Below are 25853 nucleotides of genomic sequence, written 5' to 3' on the forward strand. Positions count from 1 at the left end.
GAAACTGCAACACAAACTACAAGTGTATATCATACACTAATGGTGAAATAGCATTTGGAGCCGTCCTGGGACGCGGATAGGTGCCCGTGCATGTTGTTCACCGGGCAATACTGGATGCCCCGACACTACACTACCTGACGACGCTACGTGGATCGGTGTGCCTGTCAGATGGAGAAAAAGGTTTTGGATACCTTTCTCTGCATTACATTGCTAATTATTATTTTTTTAACTTCTTTTTATTAAACAATAGTCAGATTGCATAATTATGATCTTGTTCTTAGGTTGGGTTACATACAATTTCAGTGGCATACAATTGCTAATTATTGATATAGCAGTCCTATACCACCTACTGGCTGGGACGGAAGTTTAACCGGCGCAGAGGTTTACTGTGGATTATCATATCAAGGCAGCCCTGAGGAAGTTGTGGGTTTACTTCCGGACGATGAAACTCGTGTTGGCTGGAACATCGAAGAAGACAATAAAATACCAAGAATTTGAATAGTGTCATGAATGTTTATGATGCAATTAGAAATAAGTTAACGCGATAAATGCGTGCTTGGGCTTGGAGTTGTTTGTAAGGCAGATCTCCAGGGGACATACTTGAAGGATTGGGTGGCTTCCCCTCCCTTGACCTCTATAACAATTGTCATTCAGCAAAGATTTTGCCATCAAGAGTGAGCGCCATTACCATATGGGCCCTTTCATCCATTGCAGATCTTTCTTTTGCTTATTGCGGTATTTTAGTGTCAGACCGATTCTAATTAGGTGAAATTTTAGCCAAGATAGTGTTAACATGTGTAAAAATTACCAATTAAAGTAATACTACCTCACAATGTGCCACAATATGCCTCATAATGTGGCTTTTTTGCCACATAATTTAATAAACCTGACCGCACATATAGGTTCTCCCATGCTGCATACTTCAATCAATCAATCAATCAATCATGGTAATTTGTATAGCGCGCTACTCACCCGGTAGGCTCTCAAGGCGCTGGGGGGAGGGGTCCGCTACTGCTCGAAGAGCCAGGTCTTGAGGAGCTTCCTGAAGGAGAGGTGATCCTGGGTCAGTCGAAGGTGGATGGGGAGGGAGTTCCATGTCTTGGCCGCCAGGTAGGAGAAGGATCTTCCCCCGGCGGTGGCCTTGCGGATGCGTGGTACGGTGGCGAGGGCGTGGCTGGTCGATCGTAGCTGGCGGGTGGGCGCGTAGAAGGTCAGGCGGCTGTTGAGGTACTTGGGGCCCAGGTCGTGGAGGGCCTTGTGTGCGTGGTTGAGGAGCCTGAACGTGATCCTCTTGCTGACGGGGAGCCAGTGCAGGTCTCTCAGGTGGCCAGAGATGTGGCTGTGTCGGGGGATGTCCAGGACGAGTCGTGCGGAGGGATTCTGGATGCGCTGGAGTCTTTTCTGAAGTTTGGCTGTGGTTCCGGCGTAGAGGGTGTTTCCGTAGTCCAGCCAGCTGGTGACGAGTGCGTGTGACCGTCTTCCTGGTTTCAGTGGGGATCCATCGGAAGATCTTGCGGAGCATGCGCAGGGTGTTGAAGCATGATGATGAGACGGCGTTGACTTGTCTGGTCATCGAGAGGGAGGAGTCCAGGATTAAGCCCAGGTTGCGTGCATGGTCCGTTGGTTTGGGAGTGGTGCCCAGGGCAGGGGGCCACCAGGAGTCATCCCAGGCAGAGGGCGATGATCCCAGGATGAGGACTTCCGTCTTGTCTGAGTTCAGTTTCAGGCGGCTGTTCTTCATCCACTCTGCGACGTCTTTCATCCCTTCGTGCAGGCAGGTTCTGGCGGTGGCGGGGTCGTTGGTGAGGGAGAGCATCAGCTGGGTGTCGTTGGCGTAGGAGATGATGTTGAGGTTGTGTTTGCGTGCGAGTGCTGCGAGAGGGCTCATGTAGACGTTGAAGAGGGTTGGGCTGAGTGATGATCCTAGTGGTACGCCGCAGATGACTTTGATGGCCTCGGATCTGAACGGGCGGAGGCGGACTCTCTGGGTTCTGCCGGCGACGAATGAGATGATCCACTCCAGTGCCTTCTCTTGGACTCCGATGTTGTTGAGGCGCTGCACTAGGGTGCGGTGGCAGACGGTGTCGAACGCTGCAGAGAGGTCCAGAAGGATGAGGGCCGCTGTTTCCCCGTTGTAGAGCAGGGATCTAATGTCGTCAGTGGCTGCGATGAAGGCGGTCTCGGTGCTGTGGTTGGCTCGGAAACCGGACTGCGAGAGGTCGAGGGCTCCGTTCGTCTCGAGGAAGGCGGCGAGCTGTCTGTTGACGGTCTTCTCGATGACTTTGGCAGGAAAAGGGAGGAGCGAGATGGGGCGGTAGTTCTTGAGGTCGGTTGGTTTCTTCAGGAGGGCGCTGAGCTCGGCGTGCTTCCAGGTCTCCGGGAAGTGTAGAAGGAGGTGTTGATGACGTCCCGGAGTTGGGTTGCGATGATGGAGTCGGCCTTGTTGAAGACGTGGTGGTGGCAGGGGTCGGTTGGTGATCCGGAGTGGATGGTGTTCATCGTGCTGGAGATGTCTTCGGTGCTGACCGGGGTCCAGGCGCAGAGGGTGGTGGTGGGGGGCATTGGTTCGGTGGTTGGGTTACGTTGTAGGTGCGCCGAAGCTGTTGTGTATATCGGCGATCTTGCGGTGGAAGAATGAGGCGAGTGAGTCTCAGAGGTCTTGCGAGGGGGTGATGTCGTTGTTTACGGCGCTGGGGTTGGAGAACTCTTTGATGATGCTGAAGAGTTCCTTGCTGTTGTGGGCGTTGTTGTCCAGTCGTTCTGTGAATGCTGTCTTCTTGGTGGTGCGGATCAGTTGGTGGTGTTTGCGGGTGGCATGCTTGAGGGCAGTCATGTTGTCTGTGGTCTGGTCGTGGCGCCAGGCTTTCTTGAGGGTGCGGCAGTTCTTCATGGAGTTCTTGAGTTCGTCGGTGAACCAGGAGGCTTTCCTGCTGCCGGGTCTGCTGAGAGGGTTCTTCAGTGGTGCGAGGTCATTTGCGCAGTTGGTGAGCCACTGTGTGAGGTTGCTGGCTGCTTCGTTGGGGTCCGTTGTGCTGGCGGGAGGGTTCTGGCGGAGGGAGGTGGTGAGTTGCTCGGTGGTGATCTTACTCCAGGTTCTGCGAGGAATCTGTTGCGGGTGGTGGTGGGTCGTTGTTCTTCTGAAGCTGAAGGGGATGCAGCTGTGGTCAGTCCAGTGGAGTCCGGTGGAGTGGCTGAAGGAGATGTGCTCGCTGGAGGAGAAGATGGGGTCAAGCGTGTGACCGGCGTAGTGGGTGGGGGTGTTCACCAGTTGCTTGAGTCCGAGGTTGGCGAGGTTGGCCAGTAGGTTGGTGGTGTTGCTGTCCTTGTTGTTCCCAGGTGGAAGTTGAGGTCCAGTTCCAGTAGCCCTAGTCATAGGAAACCACATGCAGTGCCATGCTGAGTGTGCATCCCCCTTGCTTTGAGCATAACAGTGAAGGAACCATAAGCGAGACTGAAAACTGACTTCACAGAGGCAACCCAATGAAAGGGGCATCCAAGCCTGGCAGAACCAGATGTTTCAGGTGAGGAAGTCCTCGGTTTCCAGGTCAGTGCCCTGGTCCCAAAGGGCACAGAGTGTATGTTGCATTACATCCTCTTTGATGCATACAATACCATGCCAAAATCTGGCCAGAACTTGGGTCACCTAAAAAGTATCTGCGCTCCCTCCACTTGGCCTACCAGGCCACCTTCAGCCTAATGCTTACCAGGGATGACCGTGATCTATGTCTTTTCTTCTAGATCCCGAAGGAATCACCGATTCACCTGAATACGGAGAGCTTTGGTGCTTTTATTCCAGAGGTGAGTATACTGGTAACAACTCTACTGAAAACAGCCATCGAAGAACATGTGTAACAAGGCACAGGCTGGTATGCTATCTGTGTGTCTTGGGTTCTGTTTATTTAGGCTCTCCATCAGCCTGTGCCCCACAGTCTTTGCAGTGACGTAATGAAACTTGAGGGAACTCCCCTACAAAGTACATGGAGGGGGCCCCCAATGCTCCGGACCCAGTTAGGAGCTCCCAGGCACAGTGTCGGAGTGGGCTCGCTGGACTGCGTGGGCTGTGGGGTTATGGGTACGCTACTGAGTCTTCGGTGTGCATGCAAGGGAGTTTCGCAGGTGTTCTGATTGGCATGTACCGTTAATCTCCCTGTTTGCCAAAAGTATGGCAGTGCTCGCAAACACTTTCCCCAAATATTCGAGGGCTGGACTGAGAAGAGTAACTCATGCCCTGCTTGAATAGTTTGGGGTATTCTATCTCTTATGCATTCCCTACGACATCCAGGAATACATAGAAATACCGCCAATCCTGGGGCGCAAAGACAGACGGGGGAGTGCAAATTGTTAGCACACCGACAAAAGTGACACATAATTATCACACAAGCAACCACTAAAAAAACTAGACCCTTTTCATTTTCGACGGTATAAAGAGTCAATGTGAGAGGCTCTCCAGATGTGCAAAGCTACAGCCAGTCTGGAGACAAGATTGACACTCATCTGTATGTTACGCTATGTTATGATATGTTGAATTATATAGTGCACAATCAATCGAGAGGGTATCCAGGCATTTAGGCAGGTGTGTAGATGTGTTGAGGGAGGTCGGTCCATGTCTTGAATGTGATGTAGGAGAATGAACAACCAACAGTTTGGCTTTTGTGGAAGCAGGGAGTGTGTGCGAGTGAGAGTGAGGCACAGCATAGGTGTCTGGCGGGTTGGTGAAAATATATGTGGCTGTTCAGGTATTCTTGCCCTGTGTTGTGTATGGGTTTGTATGTTTGCGTGAGAAGTTTGAATTGGCTGCACTTGTGAATGCGAAGCCAATGAAACTTCCAGAGGTGTTGTGCAGTGTGATGTAAGTGCAGCATGTGAAGTTCAAATATAAGGCTTGCAGTAGTTTTTTGGATGATCTGAAGTCTGTGTAGGAGTTGTTTGGAGAATACGGCATAGAGTGTGTTGCCGTAGTCCAGCCTGCTGGTGATGAGTACATGCATGTCTGTCCATCTGGTGTTTTAGGCAACCATCTGAAGATCTATTGGAGCAATTACAGGATGTGGAAGCATGAGGAGCACAATGCGCCATCATATTGATCTTGTTAATTAGGATGATCCCTAGATTTTTTGTGTGGTTTGTGGGTGTTGGTCCTAGCTCTGATTGCCATCAGGTGGAGTCCAATGGGGAGATCTTGTTGCCAAACCCAGTATTTCTGTCTTGTGGGAGGTCGAGTAGGATGAGGGCTGCTGTTTCTCCTCTGTCTAGGATGATTTGAATGTCAATGGTGGCCGTGATGACTCCTGTTTCGGGGCTGTGATTCTTTCTGAATCCTCATCGAGTGTTGTCTAGAAGATGGTGAAGTTTAAGGCGGGTTGTGAGTTTCTTGTTAATGACCTTCTCAATCACTGTGGCTGGATAGGGGAGCAGGTAGATGGGTTGGAAAGTTGCTCAGTGGATGCGGGGTGGCTGTGGGCTTCTTGAGGAGGGCATTGTTTTCTGCAAGTTTCCATTCATCCAGGAAAGAGGTGGACATGATGGAGGTGTGATGATGTGGGTCAGGGTGGTGCTGATGGGTAATGCTCCTAGTTTGCAGATGTGGTGGGGTCAAGGGACCATTGGGGCCACTGAGTGGATGGTCCACTTACCTGCTGCTGTATCGTGTCTGGTGAGGGTTTTCCAATTGGTCAAGTGGACATCTTAGTTGGTGATGGGTAGTTTAGGTATGAGTTTTCTGGGCTTGGGTTGGTGTGCAACATTGCTGTAGATGTTTGCAATTTTGCTGTGGAAGAAGTTGGATAAGTTGGTGCAGCATTGTTGGGAGGCAGCGATGTTGTTGACAGTGGCTGAGTGAGTTGATATCCTTGATGATTGAGCGGATGTCCTTGCATAAGTTGGAGCTTGCTTCTATGAGGTCCACTATAGTAATTTTTCCTTGGTGTCTTTTATTTGCTGGTGATAGCATCTGAGTGCAGCATTGTAAGTAGTTCTGTTGGAGGTGTTGTGGCTGGCTCTCCATTTCCTTTCTAGCTGTTTATAGTGTTGTTTGGTGTCTCAGAGGTCTTCTGTGTACCAACTGACCTGCTTGTTTTATCTACTATGCATGTTCGGTTTGATGTGGGCAAGGGAGTCTACCCTGTTCTTGCCCGTTGTTGATGTCCTTTTCAAGGTTGTCTGTGGGGCTAGGTTGATCTGTACTGAGTGCGCAGGGCCAGTCTGCTTCTGTGATTTTTGCCTCAGCTGCATAAAAGAACGTTGAACCTGGTAGGGGTGTTGACTTAAGAAGTGTTGATTGGAAGTAGATGATGTAAAGGTCGTTCCATGTGAGCAGTGTGGTTGGGTTGTTTTTGATGCTGTCTCTTGTGGTGAATATAGGGTACAGTGTATGTCCTGCGGTAGGTTTCAGTCTTCCAGGTTGAGGTCACAGAGGAGAAAGTAGGCTCTGGAGTCGATGGTGAGTGGAGTGACGAAGTCGATGATCAGGTTGGTAAAATTGGATCATGATCCGCGTGGGAGGTAAACAAGAGTTTCGTTCTGGGTGAAGTTTTTGAAGATTTGCAGCTTGAAGGGCAGGTGTTCATGAATGGGGTGGCATTCTCTATGGATGTTGTGTTGTGGTGGATTCCTTGTAGATGATAGCATTTTCTCCTATGCACTGCACCCGTTTCTCATCATGCACCATCTCGCTCACTAAGCACCCTTCACTGTTGCCACATGCATCACTCAGATCTCCTTTCTGTGTTTACACCCACGTCATACAGGGACATTTTAAGACCAGGGCAAAGTGGGCAATTGCCCAGGGCCTCCACCTTCCAAAGGCCCCCATGGGATGGTAAACATTCTGTTTATTTGACCTCTGTCTACTACATCTATTACACTGTCTAAACCACTCTCCCTCTCTCTGTTTGTACTTCTTACTTTGTCTCTCTCTCTCTCCAAAGCACCACAAAGAATTATTGTGGTCCCTGACAAGATACATTTCAATTATTTTCACGTGATCTAGTTTCAGAAAGTTTAACCTATAATTCTGTATATTTTGAGGATTATACAGGCTTGAATTAGCAAGAAATGTGTCATGAATTTCAGTGTTCCTCTGAACAGGGGCACCCAACTTATGTCTTGCCCAGAGCCCCCAAAATCCTTACGATGATACTGATGTCTCCCACTGTGCTCATCTTGCACTGCGTCCATCCATACTCTGAACCCATTCCTGCCACTGGTCCCTTTCACTTTTTTGTGTCTCTCTGTAAACTGCTGATCACCCCTTCGACTGTCCTCGCTTGCGATCCCTCAGCACCCCCATCTTTTGGCTCTTTGTCCTTCCTGATTAACAAGGGCCTTTCCTTGCACCCTTAGGTCTTTCAGATTACACCTATTCCTTACACTTCCTCTCTCTTCCAGCTGACATATGGTCACTCATTTCACTCACTGTCACCTCCTACTAATCACTCACGACTACTCTTTTTCACTGCCCATTCCCTCCTGATGGTCACTCTTAACACTATTTATCCATGGTTGATGCACATGTCTCAGTAACTCTTTGAACTGAACACATTCTTCTGCTTTTGGTCTCCCCTTGCACTACCTTTTACCCAACCACTTGTGGTCTCTGTGCACTGTCCCTCTCTTCTTTACACTGTTCCCCTTCTGAGCCTAAGGTTCACACCTTTCACTGCTATGCTTCTTTATCTTTTAATGACAGGCAATCACTTTTTATACTCTCCAACTCTTCCTTGCACTGCCCTCCTTCTGAGCCATATAGTCACTCCTTGTACTGCTATAAAGACGAGAAGGGATCCCTTTTGTGTCACTCACTCTTTCTGCCAATCATTTACTCTGATTTGTATTGTGTATATGGATACCAATATGCCTTTGACTCCAATCACTCCACTATCTAAACACTGAAGCTAATTATATGTAAAGATGTCTCATTTATTTCAAATACATTCTTTCTTGTGCAAAATATTTATTCTGTAATTATATCACATTGAAAATACCTTAAAGTCCATACATACACACATCATCTATACATTTCAATATTCAATAAAATAGATTTGTTTAGTATAAAAACACGAATATATAAAAAAAAACAGTATCATGACATTTCCTAATTGTTACACATTCGTGTGTTGACAATTTGTGACACAAATGTGTAACCATTAGGAAATGTCATGATATTGATAGTAGAAAGTATTTATTTGAAATAAATGAGACATCTTAACATATGATTGTGTTCGGTGTTTAGATAGTGGAGAGATTGGATTCAAAGGCATATTGGTATCCATGTACAGTACATAATACAAATCAGAGTAAATGATTGGCAGAGAGAGTGAGTGACACAAAGGGGATTTTATTGTGTATTGACCTTGTCCCTTTTTGGCTAGCAGGGCACCTCTCCCAACCTTTGGATCCTTGTACTGCCACACTCCATCTTTTGATCATGCTCTGTTCATCTCCACTGATGACTGATAGTCACTGCTTGGACTCTGCTTCTGATCAGTGGCAGACTGTCATCCCTTGCAGTGTCCATGCTAACCAGTTTATCACTGAATGCCACTTTTTGCACTACCCATTTAATCCTGATCCCTTCTAGTCACTCTTCACACTGACAGTCTCTTCCTGATCCTCCTACCCACTCCTCAGTGCCCCATACCCGATAACCTTATAGCCACTCCGTGCAATAGCACACCGGCTGGTTGCATTCTTTTCCTTTTCAGGTTGTAGATACTTTATCGATTGGCAACATATATTCTCGAGTTGAGATGTATTGATCTTCAAGATTCTAACAGTCATTTTGTTTTTATGTGTAACTGTTAATTTTCTTTTTGTATTGTTTGATATTTTGTCTCGGGTCATATTATCAAGATAATATGTATGCCTGCTTGTTGTTTTCAAATTCATGTATATAAATATTTTTACAGCATTAATGAAGTGGGACTTTATTTGCGCAACACGTGTCGGCTGTGGTTCTGCTCAATGATGGAGCACAAGATAGTTGAATCCCCGTTTTAAAGAATTCTGTAACCCTTCCCTCTCAAATAACATAAAACTGTGTGGGATACAAGTATTTTGGTAAAATAAATATATTTCTTGCAAATATAGTAGACTTTTTGAGTGTGTGTTATGTTGTTATAATTCTGGAGAACAGTACATATGCACCTGATCAATGTAGTGGTAGTTTGATGTTGTGGCTTCCATATAGAGGATGTACAGTCCCTCATTCCACAGTCCATCACTTGCATGCACAGTATCTCCTCCCCTGTCACTGCTTGGAATGGCCATCATTCATGTATCTTTATGACATAGCACTGCCTGCCAGGTCTGTCTGGTTGAACGTGAAAAGTGTGGCGACTGCCAGCAGAATCATAGGCATGGAGCTCGCTCTAACAATCTCTCTCCCTTGTTTCTCCGCAGCTTCCCAAGCTGTACCCCAATATGTCAATGATGCTGCAGCTCTCTGCTCTGAAGCAGCCCATGCTGACCTGCCTCCCAGGATCCCTGGATGTGACAGCCTATGGATCCATCCTGGCCTTCGTTATCCTCCCTAACTCCACCCTGGCTCCAGTCTTTCTTCTACAGCTGGTGAGAAATGGGTGCAGCAGGTGCTGTAATAGGAAGCAGCTAAGAAGTGGGGTGGCCTAGATCAGGGGTATATAACATGGGTAAAAGATGGTCGGATCCATGCTAGATATTCAGAATAACCAATGGCTAATGTAAATGCATAGGCATCAATTAAGGGCCACCATTGCCCTTTGGTACCCCTGCCATTGTCCTTGGTCCCCTTATCTTAGCGATTAAGAAAGAAGCAGTTAACAAGACTCTGGTGGCCTGATGTACAAATCCATTTTGTAGTATGCCTCCCTAAGTGGGCCGGGTATGCCCAGATGTGGGTCCCGTCCTTACTGTGTCACTAGAACCAAGCTATACCTGGCTGATGAGCTATAAAAAGGGCGGAACAGGTCCTGGATTGCTTGCGTTCTGGTTCAGAGAGGACCTGGCCTGGCCGTTCGGGCTAGACTGTTTCCATATAGCTGGGTCCGAACTGAAGTGGCATGGTGTGCAAAATAACAATGGATAGGGATGTGGCCTGAATATTTACCAGTGGCTGAGATCAATTAAAGCATTCCATCCATCACTTTATGTATACTTTTGGGTGCCGATATGGCAGCAGTTCACAGCATGCAAGGATGGGCAGACGGGATCAGTTGACAGCATGGCTGGGTGAAGATCAGGGAGCAGCGGTATGGTGAGATCTGCACTCTACAACAGGCCACACAAGGCTCTCTCTCTTCTTTGAAGGCAAGCATCATCCTGTGCTCTCAGGGCCTGTGAGACTCTGGAATCTGATAACATTATGTCTGCTCTCTTCATAGGACGCAAGCGTGAAGGCACAGGTGGTTGTTTCCGAACAGAAGATCGGTGGGTCCGTAGCGCTGAACAAGTGAGTATTTTTGCTGAATCTTTGGGAAGTGAGAATGGGAGTAATAAATGAGTTCTAGGAAAAAAGCTAAACTGATCAAGTACCATGGAGACCTGAGGTAGTACTGTACAAATAGAGGTTAGTATTCTGCTAATAAACCGGAGGGTGACTGGGTACCACAGAGGTCAACATCCTAACAGGAATCATGTTATAGAGTGTCCATTGAAAAACTCTTCGACCCTGGGGCGATAGAGTAACGCCTTTGCAGGTGAATGAAACGATGACGTGATCATTGGAGGTGAGTCTGCTTCAACAAAGGGAAGATGTAGTTAAAGCCATTGAGTTCGCACTCTTGCCACTCAAGCAGGGCTGGACTGGCCATAGAGGGCACGTGCGTTTTCCCAGTGGGCCGGAAGGATGGGGGCTGGTTTTGGACCAGTGGGGGCCGTTTCTGGTACAGGGGATGGTTTTCAGCAGTGCTGCAATATCGACCCTCCATACCAAAAGCTGTGTTTGCCAACAGCATCCACCCCCAACCCCGCGGCCGGTCTGACTTAATTGCCAATGCCGGTTTGCGTTCACAGTCCGACCTTGCACTCTAAGATTGCTGCCCGGTAAGTAAAAAGAAAAGGGTGTTCTATCAAAGCCTTCCGCTTGCAATGTTGACTGGAGTGAGACCATCATTTTGAAGTAAAATGTATTGCAGTTCTGTAGTAGGGGATCTCTGTGTATAGTCATAATCTAGTGAATAGTCCCGCCCATGTGTGTGGACCCCGGAGCAATCAAAAATAATCTCTTAAAGTGTCAAAAAATGCAGACCTGCACAGACACTTAAGAGAGAATTAAAGACAGATAATGCAGCCTATAAAACAGGCTACACTGTCCAGTACTTCAACTAGAAATTCCACTAAAAAAATCCACAAAACAGCATAGCCTGTACAGATTTCCCTTGCTTCAGCAGCAAAAACCCTCTGGAATGATAGAGAGGAGGATCTGGACAGACAAGCCCCATAGGCTGCCATTATGTGGCTCAGAACAGGATACTGAGCTTTTAAGAGAACCTTCCAGAACTTCACAGTATCCCAGAATGCACTGCAGGTCCCTTTTTTTCCAGTTCTTTTTTCCGGCTCCTGCAAGCAGGACCCTGGAGCATTGAGCTCTCCCTTTTCAAGGGTTTATTGGTGATTTTTCACTATTAATTTCGTTTTGAGTGCTTCTTAAGTACTTTAGTGCTGTTCTTCTTGGGTTTTGCTCCTTTTTGATGTCAAATATGCCTGCATTATTTGACAAATGCCCGGAGTGCTCCAGGAAGAAGGCCAAATCGGATTCCCATGAGGTGTGTATCCTGTGCCTTCCCTCTTCCCATGTCCCAGAGGAGTGCGAGATTTGTCAGGGCTTCTCTGGCAGGACCCTGAAGGAAAGAAAGAAGGTCAGGCTTCAGGGACTCGAGGAAAGAAGGCTGAAGGCGCAAGGTGGGTCTGGAGGGGCTCTTTCTGCCCATGCTGAGGCCTCTGGGGGGCTCCCCAGGGGCAGGAAGACCAGCAAACGTGCCCACTCTCCGTCTGGGTCGATTGCAGCGACCACGACGTCGAGAGGAATGACTGCGGTCTGTTCCCCGTCCCACCAGGGCTCTGGGGCAAAGCGCCGTCGGCGCTCGACGTCGAGGGATGTGCACAGACCGCCGTCGAAGTCTCCGGTGATGATTTCGTCGTCACCCTCGTCGGTCTCGACGTCGAGTGATCGACGTCGAAGGGCCCGGCGTCGGCGCTCGCCGTCGATACGACACTGCCGTTCGCCGTCGGCGAAGAGGAGGAGAACATGGTCGTCGAGGAGTGATCCGCCGTCGAGGCGGAAGAGGTCGCCGTCGAGGCAGAAGAGGTCGCCGTCGAGGCGCAAGAGGTCGCCGTCGAATCGCAAGAGGTCACCGTCGAGGCACAAGAGGTCGTCGTCGAGACACGAGAGATCGACGTTGAGGCGTTCAAAGTCGACGCCGCGGAAGAGACGCTCGACGTCGAGGGGCCGACGCTCGCAGTCTGGTCACCGTTCTTCGACGTCGAAGAAGCGGGAGAGGAGGCCTGATGCCATGGGAGGCTCTCCGACGTCCCAGGCTGGTGGTGGATCACCGGGCTCGGTGTATTCCGAGGTGTATACGCCTTCGCAGGTTACGCCTCCGCCGCCATTGCCGAGGGGTCCCCCTCCGAGGGTTCCTACCCCTCCTCCTTTGCCTCCGCTTCCGCAAACCGTACCTCAACCTCAGGTGCCACTGAAGCCTCCTCCGGTTCCTCCGAGGTCGTTTTCGTTGCCCAGGTTTCTGACACTTCCCAAGGGGACTCCTAAGCCGCAGGCCCCGGACAAACCTAAGACGCCCGCGCCGGTGGAACCGGTGGATCGCCCGAGGCCTAGGAAGTCAAGATCGCGCTCCGGACGGAGAGGAAGATCTAGGAGTCAGCGCAGATCCTCCACTAGATCTAGACGCCGCCATAGGAGGCGAGGATCCAGGTCCCGCACGGACTCCTCCAGGACACGATCCTATTCGCCGACCTTGTCGGATTCCCCGGGGACAAGGGTGTCTCCGGTGGACGCCATCAGCACGTTCCAGGAGGTTCTCCTGAGGGGGGCGACGAAGTTGGGGATCACGGTGACGGCTCCTACACCTACGACGTCCGTGATATTGAGACACTTCACAAGAAGCATTTGTCTCGCCCCCTGCTGCCGTTGGTGCCAGGTTTGGTAGAAGCTGTTCCTTACGCCAGCGGTGGTGAAGGCCGCTCCCTCCCGACTTCTGAAGAAGTACAGGTCCCCGGATTCGGACCCGGATTTCCTGCGGATGGATCTAGTACCCGATTCCGTTATAGTGACGGCGGCCAGGAAGTTACACTCTACCTCCCCGTCCTCCACCGTGCCGCCTGATAAGGAAAGCCGATGGATCGACTCGGCTGGGAGGAAGGCTTGTGGGACTGCTTCCACTACCATGAAAGCCTCCAGCGATTCGGCTTTGCTGGGGCAGTACGACCGTGCCCTGTGGGATTCCCTGCAACAGTTCACGGATCTTCTACCACGAGACAAGAGGGAGGACTTCCTAGAGATACTTAAGGAAGGGATGCTGGTTTCTAACCAGATCATCAGCGCGGCTGCGGATATCTCTCTTTTGGGAGCCCATGGTTATTGTCATGGGATCAACCAGCGTCGTCATGCTTGGCTCAGGCTAACGTCACTGAAGCCGGAGGCCCAGCAGCGAGTGGCCAATCTGCCGTTTTCAGGAGAGACTCTTTTCGGAAAACATGCCGATGATGAGATGGCCCACATGAAGGCGGAGGCGGAGACCCTGACTGCGGTGGGCTTGGAGAAGCCCAAAGAAAAGAAGCCCTACCGTCCGTTACAGAGACGGTTCGGTGCACAGGACAGAGGGCGAGGACAGTCTTCGGGACAGCAGCAGCAACAACAGCAGCAGTTCCGGAGGCCCTTCCAGAAACGCCAGAAGGGTAGAGGTGGACAGCAGTCCTCTACAGCTAACAAAGGCCCGGCCGGGTCTCGACCCTGAGCGGTTACTTCCCCTTCATCCGTTACCCGCTCCGGTGGGGGGAAGCCTTCAATTTTCTCTGGCAGAGTGGAGAAAAATTACTCAGGACAAGTGGGTGCTGAATATTGTTTGCAATGGATACAGTCTTCGGTTCACCAGCCCTCCTCCATCGATTCCTCCGGTCAGCTCGCAGTATCAACTGCGCGAGCTCCAGGCGGAGGCCGATATCCTGTTAAGGAAAAGGGCGATAGAAGACGTACCTCTGCCTCAAAGAGGAAGAGGTCTGTACTCCTGGTTCTTTCTGGTCCGCAAGAAGGACAAGAACGAGTTCAGGCCCATTCTGGACTTGCGACAGGCGAACAAATGGATTCGCAGAGAGAAGTTTTGCATGCTGTCGTTGCATCAGATTTATCCTCAGTTGCAACAGGGAGACTGGCTATGTGCAATAGACCTACAGGATGCGTACTTCCATGTGCCCATTGCACTCAAACACAGGAAGTTCCTGCGATTTCAAGTCAGCACCAATCACGGTACTTCCATTTGGGCTGAAGTCTGCGCCCAGAACTTTCTCGAAATGCATGGCAGTGGTAGCGGCACACCTGAGGAAGAACAAGGTGTTTGTCTACCCGTACCTGGACGATTGGTTGATCAAGGCCTCCTCCTTCTCGGAAGCTCAAGCGCACTTCCAGAAGACGTGCGTTCTTTTGAACAAGCTGGGGTTGCACATCAACATGTCCAAGTCTGTCCCGACTCCGGTCCAGTGCATTCAGTACTTGGGGGCCACCATCGATACGAGGTCAGCAAGCGTGTCTCCTTCGGAGGAGCGACGATTATCACTCCTTCGGAAGGCTCAGGCTCTTATGATCCCTCCATCTCCAACAGTGAGGACGGTGTCTTCTCTATTGGGATCGATGCCCTCTTGTATCTTCCTGACGCCACATGCACGGCTGCACATGAGACCGCTGCAGGAGTGCTTGGAGGATCAGTGGGACCAGAGGAGAGGATCTTGGGACGACAAGATACGACTGTCTCTGCATGCTCTTCAGTCTCTGAAGTGGTGGTGTTCAGCGGAGAATCTCCTCAGAGGGATTCCCTTCCACAAGGACATTCCCACTCAGACTATCGTGATGGATGCTTCTCTCCAGGGCTGGGGAGCGCACTCCGGAGACTTACAGATTCAAGGGACGTGGTCCCCGACGGAGTCCACGTACCACATCAATTTCCTGGAACTCAGAGCTGTTCACTTGGCACTGAAGGCCTTTCACCCGTCCTTCCAGACCAACTCTCTGCTTGTACAGACGAACAATACGACCACGATGTATTACCTCAACAAGCAGGGGGACTCGAGATCACGCACCCTGTCGCAGGAGGCGCAGGCGATCTGGCACTGGCTTCTGGCCCGAGGACTGACGATAACGGCTACCCATCTGCCAGGTGTGCAGAATGTTCAGGCAGACGCACTGAGCAGACTGATTCAGGAAAACCACGAATGGGTCATAAACGACGAAGTACTAGGAGAAGTCCAGACGTAGATCTGTTCGCCACCGCAGAAAACAGCAAATGCCGAGACTTCGCCTCAAGGGACTACCAGCCGGGGACGCTGGGGAATGCGTTATGGATCAACTGGTCGAACAGCTTTCTGTACGCTTTTCCACCCATTCCCCTGATTCCGACGGTTCTCATCAAGCTGTCCCAGTCCAGGGCGCGGATGATACTGATTGCCCCGGAATGGCCCAGACAGTGGTGGTTCACGGACCTGCTTCACCGGTCTCTCCTTCCTCACATGAAGCTGCCGTGCAGGCCGGACCTTCTCACGAAGTTCGGGGGGCAGATGTTGCACCCCAACCTCTCGTCTTTGAGTTTGGCGGCATGGCTCCTGAGATAGTGCAATATGGCCATCTTAATCTCCCGGAAGATTGCATGGACATACTGAAGGAGGCTAAGCGACCTTCCACTAGGACTTCTTATGCTTACAAGTGGAAGAGGTTTTGCATCTGGTACAAGTCCAAGAACTATGACCCGACGACATGTAAGGAAGATGTCATCCTTCCATATCTTCTACATCTGGCGCAGTCTGGCCTTAATGTCCATTCCATTAAGGTTCATCTGGCTGCATTGACTGCCTACAGGAAATGCCCTTCACAGACTTCCTTCTTCCAGATCCCTGTGATCAAAGACTTTTTGGAAGGCTTGAAGAAAGCGTTCCCTCCTGTCAGGCTTCCTTCGCCTTCATGGGAATTGAATGTGGTGCTGTCCAGATTGATGAAGGAGCCTTTTGAACCTATTCATCAGGCTTCGTTGCAGCACCTGTCCTGGAAGGCGGCGTTCCTCGTGGCCATTACATCGGCCCGCAGGGTGAATAAAAATTCAGGCGTTATGTTGCCAAGAACTTTATACTGTATTTCATGCTGCTAAGGTTGTTATGCGTACTCACCCTAAGTTTCTTCCCAAGGTTATTTCTGATTTTCATGTCAACCAGACTATAACTTTGCCTACGTTTTTTCAGAATCCTTCATCTCCAGCGGAAAGGTCTTTACATTCCCTGGATGTTCGGAGGGTGTTGAAATTTTATCTGAATAAAACCAAAGATATTCGTAGGTCGGACCAATTGTTTATCAATTATGGATCAGTCAGGACAGGTCTTGCTACCTCTAAGCAGTCCATCTCGAGGTGGATTGTGTCCTGCATACAATTGTGTTACCAAAAGGCTAATAAGACCTTAGGGGGCAAACCTAAGGCTCATTCCACCAGGGGCAAAGCTGCCACGACGGCTTTGCTTCGTAATGTTCCCATTGCAGAAATCTGCAAGGCGGCCACTTGGAAGTCAGTCCATACCTTTGCTAAGCATTATTGCCTGGACACTGATGCCAGAGCAGACGCTCAGGTTGGGCAGGCTTCGCTGCGAAATCTGTTCGCACAATAGTGGTGTTTTTCTCGTTTCTTCACCGCCGCTTCGGTGTGGGGATGGGCTTGCCATTCTATTCACTAGATTATGACTATACACAGAGATCCCCTACTACAGAAGGAGTAGTTTCTGTCCTGTAACTCTAGTTCTGTAGTAGGGGTATCTCTGTTATAGTCATAAGCGCCCGCCCTCCTCCCCGGTGGAGAGAGATGTTCATGTAAGGAATGCTACAGGTCTGGCGTGTTACGCCTTCAAAAAGAACTGAAAGTAAAAGGGACCTGCAGTGCATTCTGGGATACTGTGAAGTTCTAGAAGGTTCTCTTAAAGGTACAGTATCCTGTTCTGAGCCACATAATGGCAGCCTATGGGGCTTGTCTGTCCAGATCCTCCTCTCTATCATTCCAGAGGGTTTTTGCTGCTGAAGCAAGGGAAATCTGTACAGGCTATGCTGTTTTGTGGATTTTTTCGGTGGAATTTCTAGTTGAAGTACTGGACAGTGTAGCCTGTTTTATAGGCTGCATTATCTGTCTTTAACTCTCTCTTAAGTGTCTGTGCAGGTCTGCATTTTTTGACACTTTAAGAGATAATTTTTGATTGCTCCGGGGTCCATGCACATGGGCGGGACTATTCACTAGATTATGACTATAACAGAGATACCCCTACTACAGAACTGGAGTTACAGGACAGAAACTACTCCTTACTCTCTGATGATAAGCTGTGACAAAATACAACAAACTTCCATGAGGAGCCCAGGCGTCCACTGCTCAGTCATCTGATGGACTAGCTTACACCGATGGCAACACTCTACCCAGGGCAGGCCTTTAGCACCGACGTTTTTTGGAAGCACCACGCGACATGTGAATACGGACTTTACAACACTACATTTTTGATCATGGAATGGCTGGCGGTGGGGTTAGTAGAGAGGTCTTTTCTACTGGTTTCTGAAGACCTTGAGATCTATTACACTGACTGTGAGCATCCAGGAATCAATCCGTTTGTACACTTAATTATCCAAGGGCAGCAAGGTGGAACAGTCAGGGTTTACTCATTCAGATACAGTTTGACATAAAAGTATGGCCTATAGCCTATGAAAATAAGAGGTATATATTTATACAAGGGAAAAAAGTATGACGGTTAAAATTCAAAAATCACGAAGAAAACCGACGCATTCTAGCACCTTCTGTAGCCAAGGTATGACAGCTGACAGGTTTTATAGCACTTAAACACACAGAAGGTGAAATGGTTACACATAACACTCTATGGTCATTATTATTCTATGCGTGGAACTTCGGAAGCTTCAGGATCCTTAACAACACTGGTAAATAGTCTGTGTGTTGCTAGTACCTTAGTCCAGGCATTTGACATTGAACTTACATGTGACTATTACCATAGAATCCAGTCTCTTCTCAGTAAAAAAGAGATGAGTAGTATCAGAGACCCCTCAGTCAAGCCTCCTGCCACTGTTGAGAAAGGAATGTTTTGTACCACAACTTGCAACCTTGTGTAAGTGAAGGACATGTTGTTCAGTATCACAGAGACCATCCTCATGCCAGTGAAGGAAACGATGGCCCAATCTCATTATTTAGTATCATAGTGACTAGAAAGATAGTACCATAGAGTCCAGCCTCCTGTCAGTGAACGGAAACATAGACTGGTATCATAGAGTCCAGCCTCCTGTCATTGGAGGGAAATATAGACTGGTATCATAGAGTCCAGCCTCCTGTCAGTGGAGGGAAAGATAGACTGGTATGATAGAGTCCAGCCTCCTGTCAGTGGAGGGAAACATTGACAGGTATCCTAGAGTCCAGCCTCCTGGCAGTGGAGGGAAAGATAGACTGATATCATAGAGTCCAGCCTCCTGTCAGTGGAGGGAAACATTGACTGATACCATAGAGTCCAGCCTCCCGTCAGTGAAGGGGAAGATAGACTGATAGCCTAGAGTTCAGCCTTCAGCCTCCTGCCAATGAAGGGAAAGATGGCCTAACACCATAGAGTCCAGCCACCTGTCAGTGAAGGGAAAGATGGCCTAGCATCATAGAGTCCAGCCTCCTGTCAGTGGAGGGAAATATAGACTGGTATCATAGAGTCCAGCCTCCTGTCAGTGGAGGGAAAGATAGACTGGTATCATAGAGTCCAGCCTCCTGTCAGTGGAGGGAAACATTGACAGGTATCCTAGATTCCAGCCTCCTGGCAGTGGAGGGAAAGATAGACTGATATCCTAGAGTCCAGCCTCCTGGCAGTGGAGGGAAAGATAGACTGATATCATAGAGTCCAGCCTCCTGTCAGTGGAGGGAAAGATAGACTGGTATCATAGAGTCCAGCCTCCTGTCAGTGGAGGGAAACATTGACAGGTATCCTAGAGTCCAGCCTCCTGGCAGTGGAGGGAAAGATAGACTGATATCATAGAGTCCAGCCTCCTGTCAGTGGAGGGAAACATTGACTGATACCATAGAGTCCAGCCTCCCGTCAGTGAAGGGGAAAATAGACTGATAGCCTAGAGTTCAGCCTTCAGCCTCCTGCCAATGAAGGGAAAGATGGCCTAACACCATAGAGTCCAGCCACCTGTCAGTGAAGGGAAAGATGGCCTAGCATCATAGAGTCCAGCCTCCTCTCAGTGGAGGGAAATATAGACTGGTATCATAGAGTCCAGCCTCCTGTCAGTGGAGGGAAAGATAGACTGGTATCATAGAGTCCAGCCTCCTGTCAGTGGAGGGAAACATTGACAGGTATCCTAGAGTCCAGCCTCCTGGCAGTGGAGGGAAAGATAGACTGATATCATAGAGTCCAGCCTCCTGTCAGTGGAGGGAAAAATTGACTGATACCATAGAGTCCAGCCTCCCGTCAGTGAAGGAGAAGATAGACTGATAGCCTAGAGTTCATCCTTCAGCCTTCTGCCAATGAAGGGAAAGATGGCCTAACACCATAGAGTCCAGCCACCTGTCAGTGAAGGGAAAGATGGCCTAGCATCGTAGAGTCCAGCCTCCTGTCAGTGGAGGGAAATATAGACTGGTATCATAGAGTCCAGCCTCCTGTCAGTGGAGGGAAAGATAGACTGGTATCATAGAGTCCAGCCTCCTGTCAGTGGAGGGAAACATTGACAGGTATCCTAGAGTCCAGCCTCCTGGCAGTGGCGGGAAAGATAGACTGATATCATAGAGTCCAGCCTCCTGTCAGTGGAGGGAAACATTGACTGATATCATAGAGTCCCGCCTCCCGTCAGTGAAGGGGAAGATAGACTGATAGCCTAGAGTTCAGCCTTCAGCCTCCTGCCAATGAAGGGAAAGATGGCCTAACACCATAGAGTCCACCCTCCTGTCAGTGAAGGGGAAGATAGACTGGTATCGTAGAGTCCAGCCTCCTGTTAGTGGAGGGAAAGAGAGACTGGTATCATAGAGTCCAGTCTCCTGTCAGTGAAGGAAAATATAGCCTGGTATCATAGAGTCCAGCCTCCTGTCAGTGGAGGGAAAGAGAGACTGGTATCATAGAGTCCAGCCTCCTGTCAGTGGAGGGAAAGAGAGACTAGTATCATTGAGTCTAGCCTCCTGTCAGTGGAGGGAAAGATAGACTGGTATCATAGAGTCCAGTCTCCTGTCAGTGAAGGAGAAGATAGACTGATAGCCTAGAGTTCAGACTTCAGCCTTCTGCCAATGAAGGGAAAGATGGCCTAACACCATAGAGTCCAGCCACCTGTCAGTGAAGGGAAAGATAGACTGGTATCATAGAGTCCAGCCTCCTGTCAGTGGAGGGAAAGATAGACTGGTATGAGAGAGTCCAGTCTCCTGTCAGTGGAGGGAAAGATAGACTGGTATCATTGAGTCCAGCCTCCTGTCAGTGGAGGGAAAGATAGACTGGTATAATAGAGTCCAGCCTCTTGTCAGTGGAGGGAAAGATAGACTGATATAATAGAGTTCAGCCTCCTGTCAGTGGAGGGAAAGATAGACTGGTATCATAGAGTCCAGTCTCCTGTCAGTGGAGGGAAAGAATGACTGGTATCATAGAGTCCAGCCTCCTGCCAGTGAAGGGAAAGATGGCCTAGCATAATAGAGTCCAGCCTTCTGCCAGTGAATGGAAATCTGATAATTGATAGATTGGTGGAGCTCCATCCCTGACTATGTTTCTGTTGGAGAGTCGTTAATGATGCTTTTTCTTTAGACGGAGTTCTCTACCTAACTCTTGTTGTGTAGAGGGGACGTTGTCCTGAAATGCATCTTGCAGGTAAGGAAGACCCCTCCTCATAATGGTACTGGAGGGGTAACTTAATTCCCACACTAGCTCTGCAAAGATTGTCCTGTCTTGACTTTGTTTTTTTAGCCGGCTGCTTGTTCTGAGGGTGGGTCGCCATCCTTGTGCTAGTCTGGGGCTGAAGCTCTGTTGCGATTCACACTTTGGAGATGAAAATCTATACTGATGCTTCTTTCTTCTCTCCTGCAGCTTCAGCCTGTCCTTGATTCACTCTGATGTTGGTCCTTTCAAGGTAAAGTGTCTCTTGTGTTTGTGAATGCCAGGTTCAGCAGGAAGAGGAGATATTAGTGAGCACTGGAAATGAAATGAAGGAGGCTGATCTGTGGGGCGTGGGATTAAGTGTAGGTAAATAGACGGGGTGCAAGGAATTGCAGCAAGTGCATGGCACCCTACAGGTGGGAGTCTCCCTCGCGCTCTATCAGAGGGTGCCTGGCCTAGGAAGGTAAAGAAGATCCAAGTTCTGCTAGTGTGGAGGTGTTTGATGAACTCCTCTAGAGGGTTTGCACTTGATTCCCTGCCTGGTCAGTGATTGGATGTGAGTGTGCAGCAAGTGATCTTAAGCCAAGATGGTTGTCAATTGTGTTTTGAGAGCTGTGTTGGGGGGAATTTTCTAATCCATACCTCTGAGTGATTAACAGCTTTGTCAAACACACTGCTGAGAAAGAAGGTAAACTCATACTAATGTGTAGCAATTTTACCTCACATACTATCTTCTCCCAGAAGCTGTGTAGACATTACGTCAGTGGACCACCTGATAAGGGCAGCCAATCAGGTTTAGACAGAGTCACTCACATATTAGTCGAACCCTGTCACAGCCCATATGGGTCTGCGACTGTGACACAGGTTGTTAATGTTTGCCGCTCTGCAAATTGTCATAATATATGCTTTTGCTGATATGTGCAGGTTGACACGCTCCAGACATTGCTGTCATGGGCCCTGAGGCTGGTCGTGCTGCCCAAAGTAAACGGTGAGGGTCCGGTTCATTCCAATTTAACCCTCTATTGCTGTAGTTACCCTTGTCTTCCATGCAGGGACCTATATTTCACCCGCGCCTTGCTTCTCTTCCAGAAAAGCTGAGTGAAGGGTTTCCGCTGCCCACTATCGCCAACCTCAGACTGGTGAACCCCAGTGTCACAGTGAACCAGGTGAGTGTGAAAGGCCATGCCACACAGAGGGCGCCGATCTGGCCTCAGCGCCCCTGCAACCCCAGCACTGAGGCTCCATCACTTGTCCACTCACATGGCATTGCCAACTTCCACTTTGAACCCTCCCTCTTTCCTGTTATGCCAGCGCTCTGTTGACACCTCGCAGCCTGAGAAAAGTATTCACTGCGCGACAGCTCTCCCATCATGCACAAACCCAGCATACTTGGGCCTGGTACTGGTGCCGTAGGCTTTAACCACTTGACCGCGGCACAAATTCCGCTGCGGTGCTGGAGAAATAATGAGTGGGCAGGGTTCAGACAGCCGGGGGCCGCCCTCAGCACACGCCCACCGTGACGCGTGTCGGCTCATGGCTGTCACGCGCACGCAAGGGATTAATAAATCCAGACAAACATGTAGCATATTCACTGAGGGGCATATTTATGAAGGTTTTGCGATGCCCTTGTGTCTCGCAGGGGGGCTCAAGGACGATGCAAAACCTAAGTCTGATTGATCGAATCAAGCAAGGTCAGCATGTGCGGCACTGCATGACTTGATAAATCCAAGGTAGCGCAACAAATGTGTTCCATGGGTGGAGCGTGGGTGTTCTCACGCACTCGCCCATGGATTTTGGCCCAGTTTCAAATGTATCATTACTAGTAAACCTGGGAATGCTTCAAAATGCTATGCCTCCCCAGGTGGGGCGTAACGTCGAGACATATCTTATTTCTCTTGATTTTTACCTCTTTCTATGAGTGCTGCATCCTGAAGCACACATAGAAAGAGGAACATGCTTCAGAGGATTGTTTTTGTGCAGGAAGGTGCCCCGTCCTGCACATAAAAAATCCTTGGTGCAAGGGTGCCTGCGTCGGCGCTAGGCAGCCCAAAGAGCTCCAGCGCAAGGAAAAGACAGAGTAGTGCGTCATATTATGTTAAATAGAGAGCATGTTTACCCTTTGCCTTTCACTCAGTGCCGTGCAGTAAGGTGGCTTGCTGTGCTGCGCTGCATGAAACCTTGATACATGAAGCCCTTAATCTGCCCCCTCACCCTTACTATGCATGCATCCCTCCTGAATAGTAAGCCCTTGAAATGCATCCCCATTGAGTACTATAGAGTAGAGACCACATGCTTATTTCATCCATCCATTCATACATCATTCTGGAGGTTTTACCCTTTCCTATCCTGTCACATGCACTCACACTTATGTACATGTATGCTACTGGCTTACTGCACAATTGCTCTGGACCAGCCCCAGATCCTTGCACGACACATCTCGGTCCCTAGTCCCGCTCCTGCTAGTTACTGCTGGTTAATGTGCTGCCTCTGCCATGGGGTTTATGTCACTAAAGAATTCCATTACCAATGATCCCAATGCCTGGACCCCATTGCCAAGAAACCATTACCACAATTGCCTTTTAACATTGCTCCTTTTATTTTGGGGATAATATATTTTTCATTTTTTTTAGAAACAATGTTTATAGATTTTAATATATAATCCCTGTCCTAACCTTTTTCTGTTGCCCTGACCCATTCAAGATGTCTGCCTCTGTCTTAATGATGTGCCCCACCCATCCATGCCTTTCGTGTTTCTAGGCCATGCCCCTCCCCAAAACCTGTCCCTGGATGTATACCTTGCCCCTTTCTTGATGTCCTGCCTTTTTTCTTGATCCTGCATTGTGCCTGGGTGTGCCGCCTGATTCTGGTGCTCTGCCCACATCCCCATGCTCTGCAGCCCACCTTATCTCAATGCCACTCTTTCAACACCCCCCCCCCTCTCCTTGTGCACTGCCCAGTCCGGATGCAGGCCTTCCAGCTCACAAAGTCCTGTTGTGTGACAAACAGTGCTTAATTTGAGCCGGTATAAGCAAGTGGCACTATATTTTGGGGGCTGGCACGTATTTTTCCTCATCAGACTTTCACCCACATCAAGAGGGAGAAAAACAAAAAAGGGGAGAAGATGGACAATTGGAAAGACAGAAAAACAGCGATAAAGAAAGAAAGCAGGGATGAAAGAGTGAGGTAAATGGCCAGGGAGTGTCCGGTGGAGGATAAAAGAGGCAGGCAGGAAGTGGAACCAAAACTATGCAGCCTTGGTATTCGTCATCCCCGACAATTGATAGAGCTGGTTGGGGGCATCTAAGCAAAACTTTGCACCCTGGTGCTTATTCTTCTACAAATTAAGCACTAGTGACACACGGTCCTATCACATAGTCGCACAATGAAGAGGCACAAGTACACATTGAGCTATAAACCCTTGTACAGAAGGCGTTTCCAGCTCAGGTGTAAATGTTCTACTCCGGACTCCAATTTAATAAAAAACCTCCCAGGAGATGGAAGTTAGTGCCATATGAGTTCCATGTTGCGGTGAGGGAGAGCAGTTATGGCTATTTTGGCAAGGCCCAACTTGCATTAACCTTCCCCTCGCCAAGACCATGCATGCCCCTTGCTCCCTATCACTCATAGGGTGAACATATATTTAGGTTGCCACTTGTGCTGATGGCTGAATCCAACACCCTGACATTGGCTCATGTTTTGTCCACAGGGTCACGTGCTCATTGCTTCTGATGTGCAATACTCAGCAAAACAAAGCACAGCCGCGTCGAACGTTCCTAAGTGACATCAGTACGCAGGACGTAATCGAGCAGAGGTGGGACCAGGACACTCAGAAAATGTGAAGATGCATGTGTATCAATGACCTACCTCCAGCGGAGACCCTGCTCATTCTCAGTATGTCCACAGCAGCACGTGCTCGTTACCTTTTCTTCGCTGCAGACTGTCAGCCATTTCAAGAATTTGTTAGAAAGCTCATGGATAAAGACATTGTTCTCAGATTTTTGTAATATAGAAATAATCATAATTGCAATTGAAGCTTTGTAGGGAGATATGGCACAGAACAAAGCTAATTATTAAATCAAGGAATCGAATGGATGTGTTCTTTTCGTGTACCTGCAGCCGCTGTAGTGCACATCTGATGCTTAAAAAATATATTCTCATCTGACGCATACCATCTTACAGCCGGAATAATGGTATTTCAAAAGCATTGCTTAGGAGAACTAATTTTGTACAGTCAAATGCTGTTTAGCAGATAATTAAAAAAAGAGAATGTGCATGCCCTTTGTTCAATTTGAGTATGCTTCCAGTTGCAAAAATATCACTGCTTTATAAAAAAATTGTACAGTTTAGTGTTCACCTGTTCAGATAATATTGACATATGCTACTGCAAAGATTTAACAGGGTGTGACTGTTGTTCTCGATGCTGTTTTTTGCACATATCACAAGTGACACTTGACATCTGTCAATATGGATCTGTACATTTTGTATGTGCTTTGTACCTCCATCTGTGAGTGCTAGGGTGTGCCCTTCCTGCGAATGCCCCCCTGAAGATGTGAAATGACTTGTCATCTTTCCCACTTCCTGGATTCCTCAGGGTTCTTGGATGGGTCCCAACACAGCTTTAGAAAGCTTCACAGCACGGAGTCTGCTTTGACTAAAGTCACGGATAATATCCGCCGGAAAGTAGATCTGGGTCAATCCACCGTGCTAGTACTGCTGGACCTTACAGCAGCATTTGATACCCTGTCTCCCTCTACTTTAACATCTAGGTTAAGGGAGGCAGGGGTAGCAGGACCGGCCCTTAG

General features: G+C 49.0%; 1 protein-coding gene across 4 annotated transcripts in view; it reads left to right on the forward strand.

Annotated features, from left to right (window-relative positions):
* Nucleotides 1–25322, forward strand: part of LOC144768236 (bactericidal permeability-increasing protein-like) — a 171172-nt gene extending 145850 nt beyond the window's left edge. For all 4 annotated transcript variants that reach the window (XM_078651740.1, XM_078651741.1, XM_078651742.1 and 1 more), the window contains exons 10-16: nt 3739–3798; nt 9400–9567; nt 10359–10426; nt 21262–21304; nt 21976–22039; nt 22141–22217; nt 24758–25322. In XM_078651740.1, the coding sequence (XP_078507866.1) occupies nt 3739–3798; nt 9400–9567; nt 10359–10426; nt 21262–21304; nt 21976–22039; nt 22141–22217; nt 24758–24832 (555 nt within the window). In that variant the 3' untranslated portion in view covers nt 24833–25322. The remainder of the gene's footprint in view (nt 1–3738; nt 3799–9399; nt 9568–10358; nt 10427–21261; nt 21305–21975; nt 22040–22140; nt 22218–24757) is intronic.
* Nucleotides 25323–25853: the final 531 nt, after the last annotated feature.

This window comes from Lissotriton helveticus, chromosome 7, assembly GCF_964261635.1.
Source record: "Lissotriton helveticus chromosome 7, aLisHel1.1, whole genome shotgun sequence".
Taxonomy (NCBI): Eukaryota; Metazoa; Chordata; class Amphibia; order Caudata; family Salamandridae; genus Lissotriton; species Lissotriton helveticus.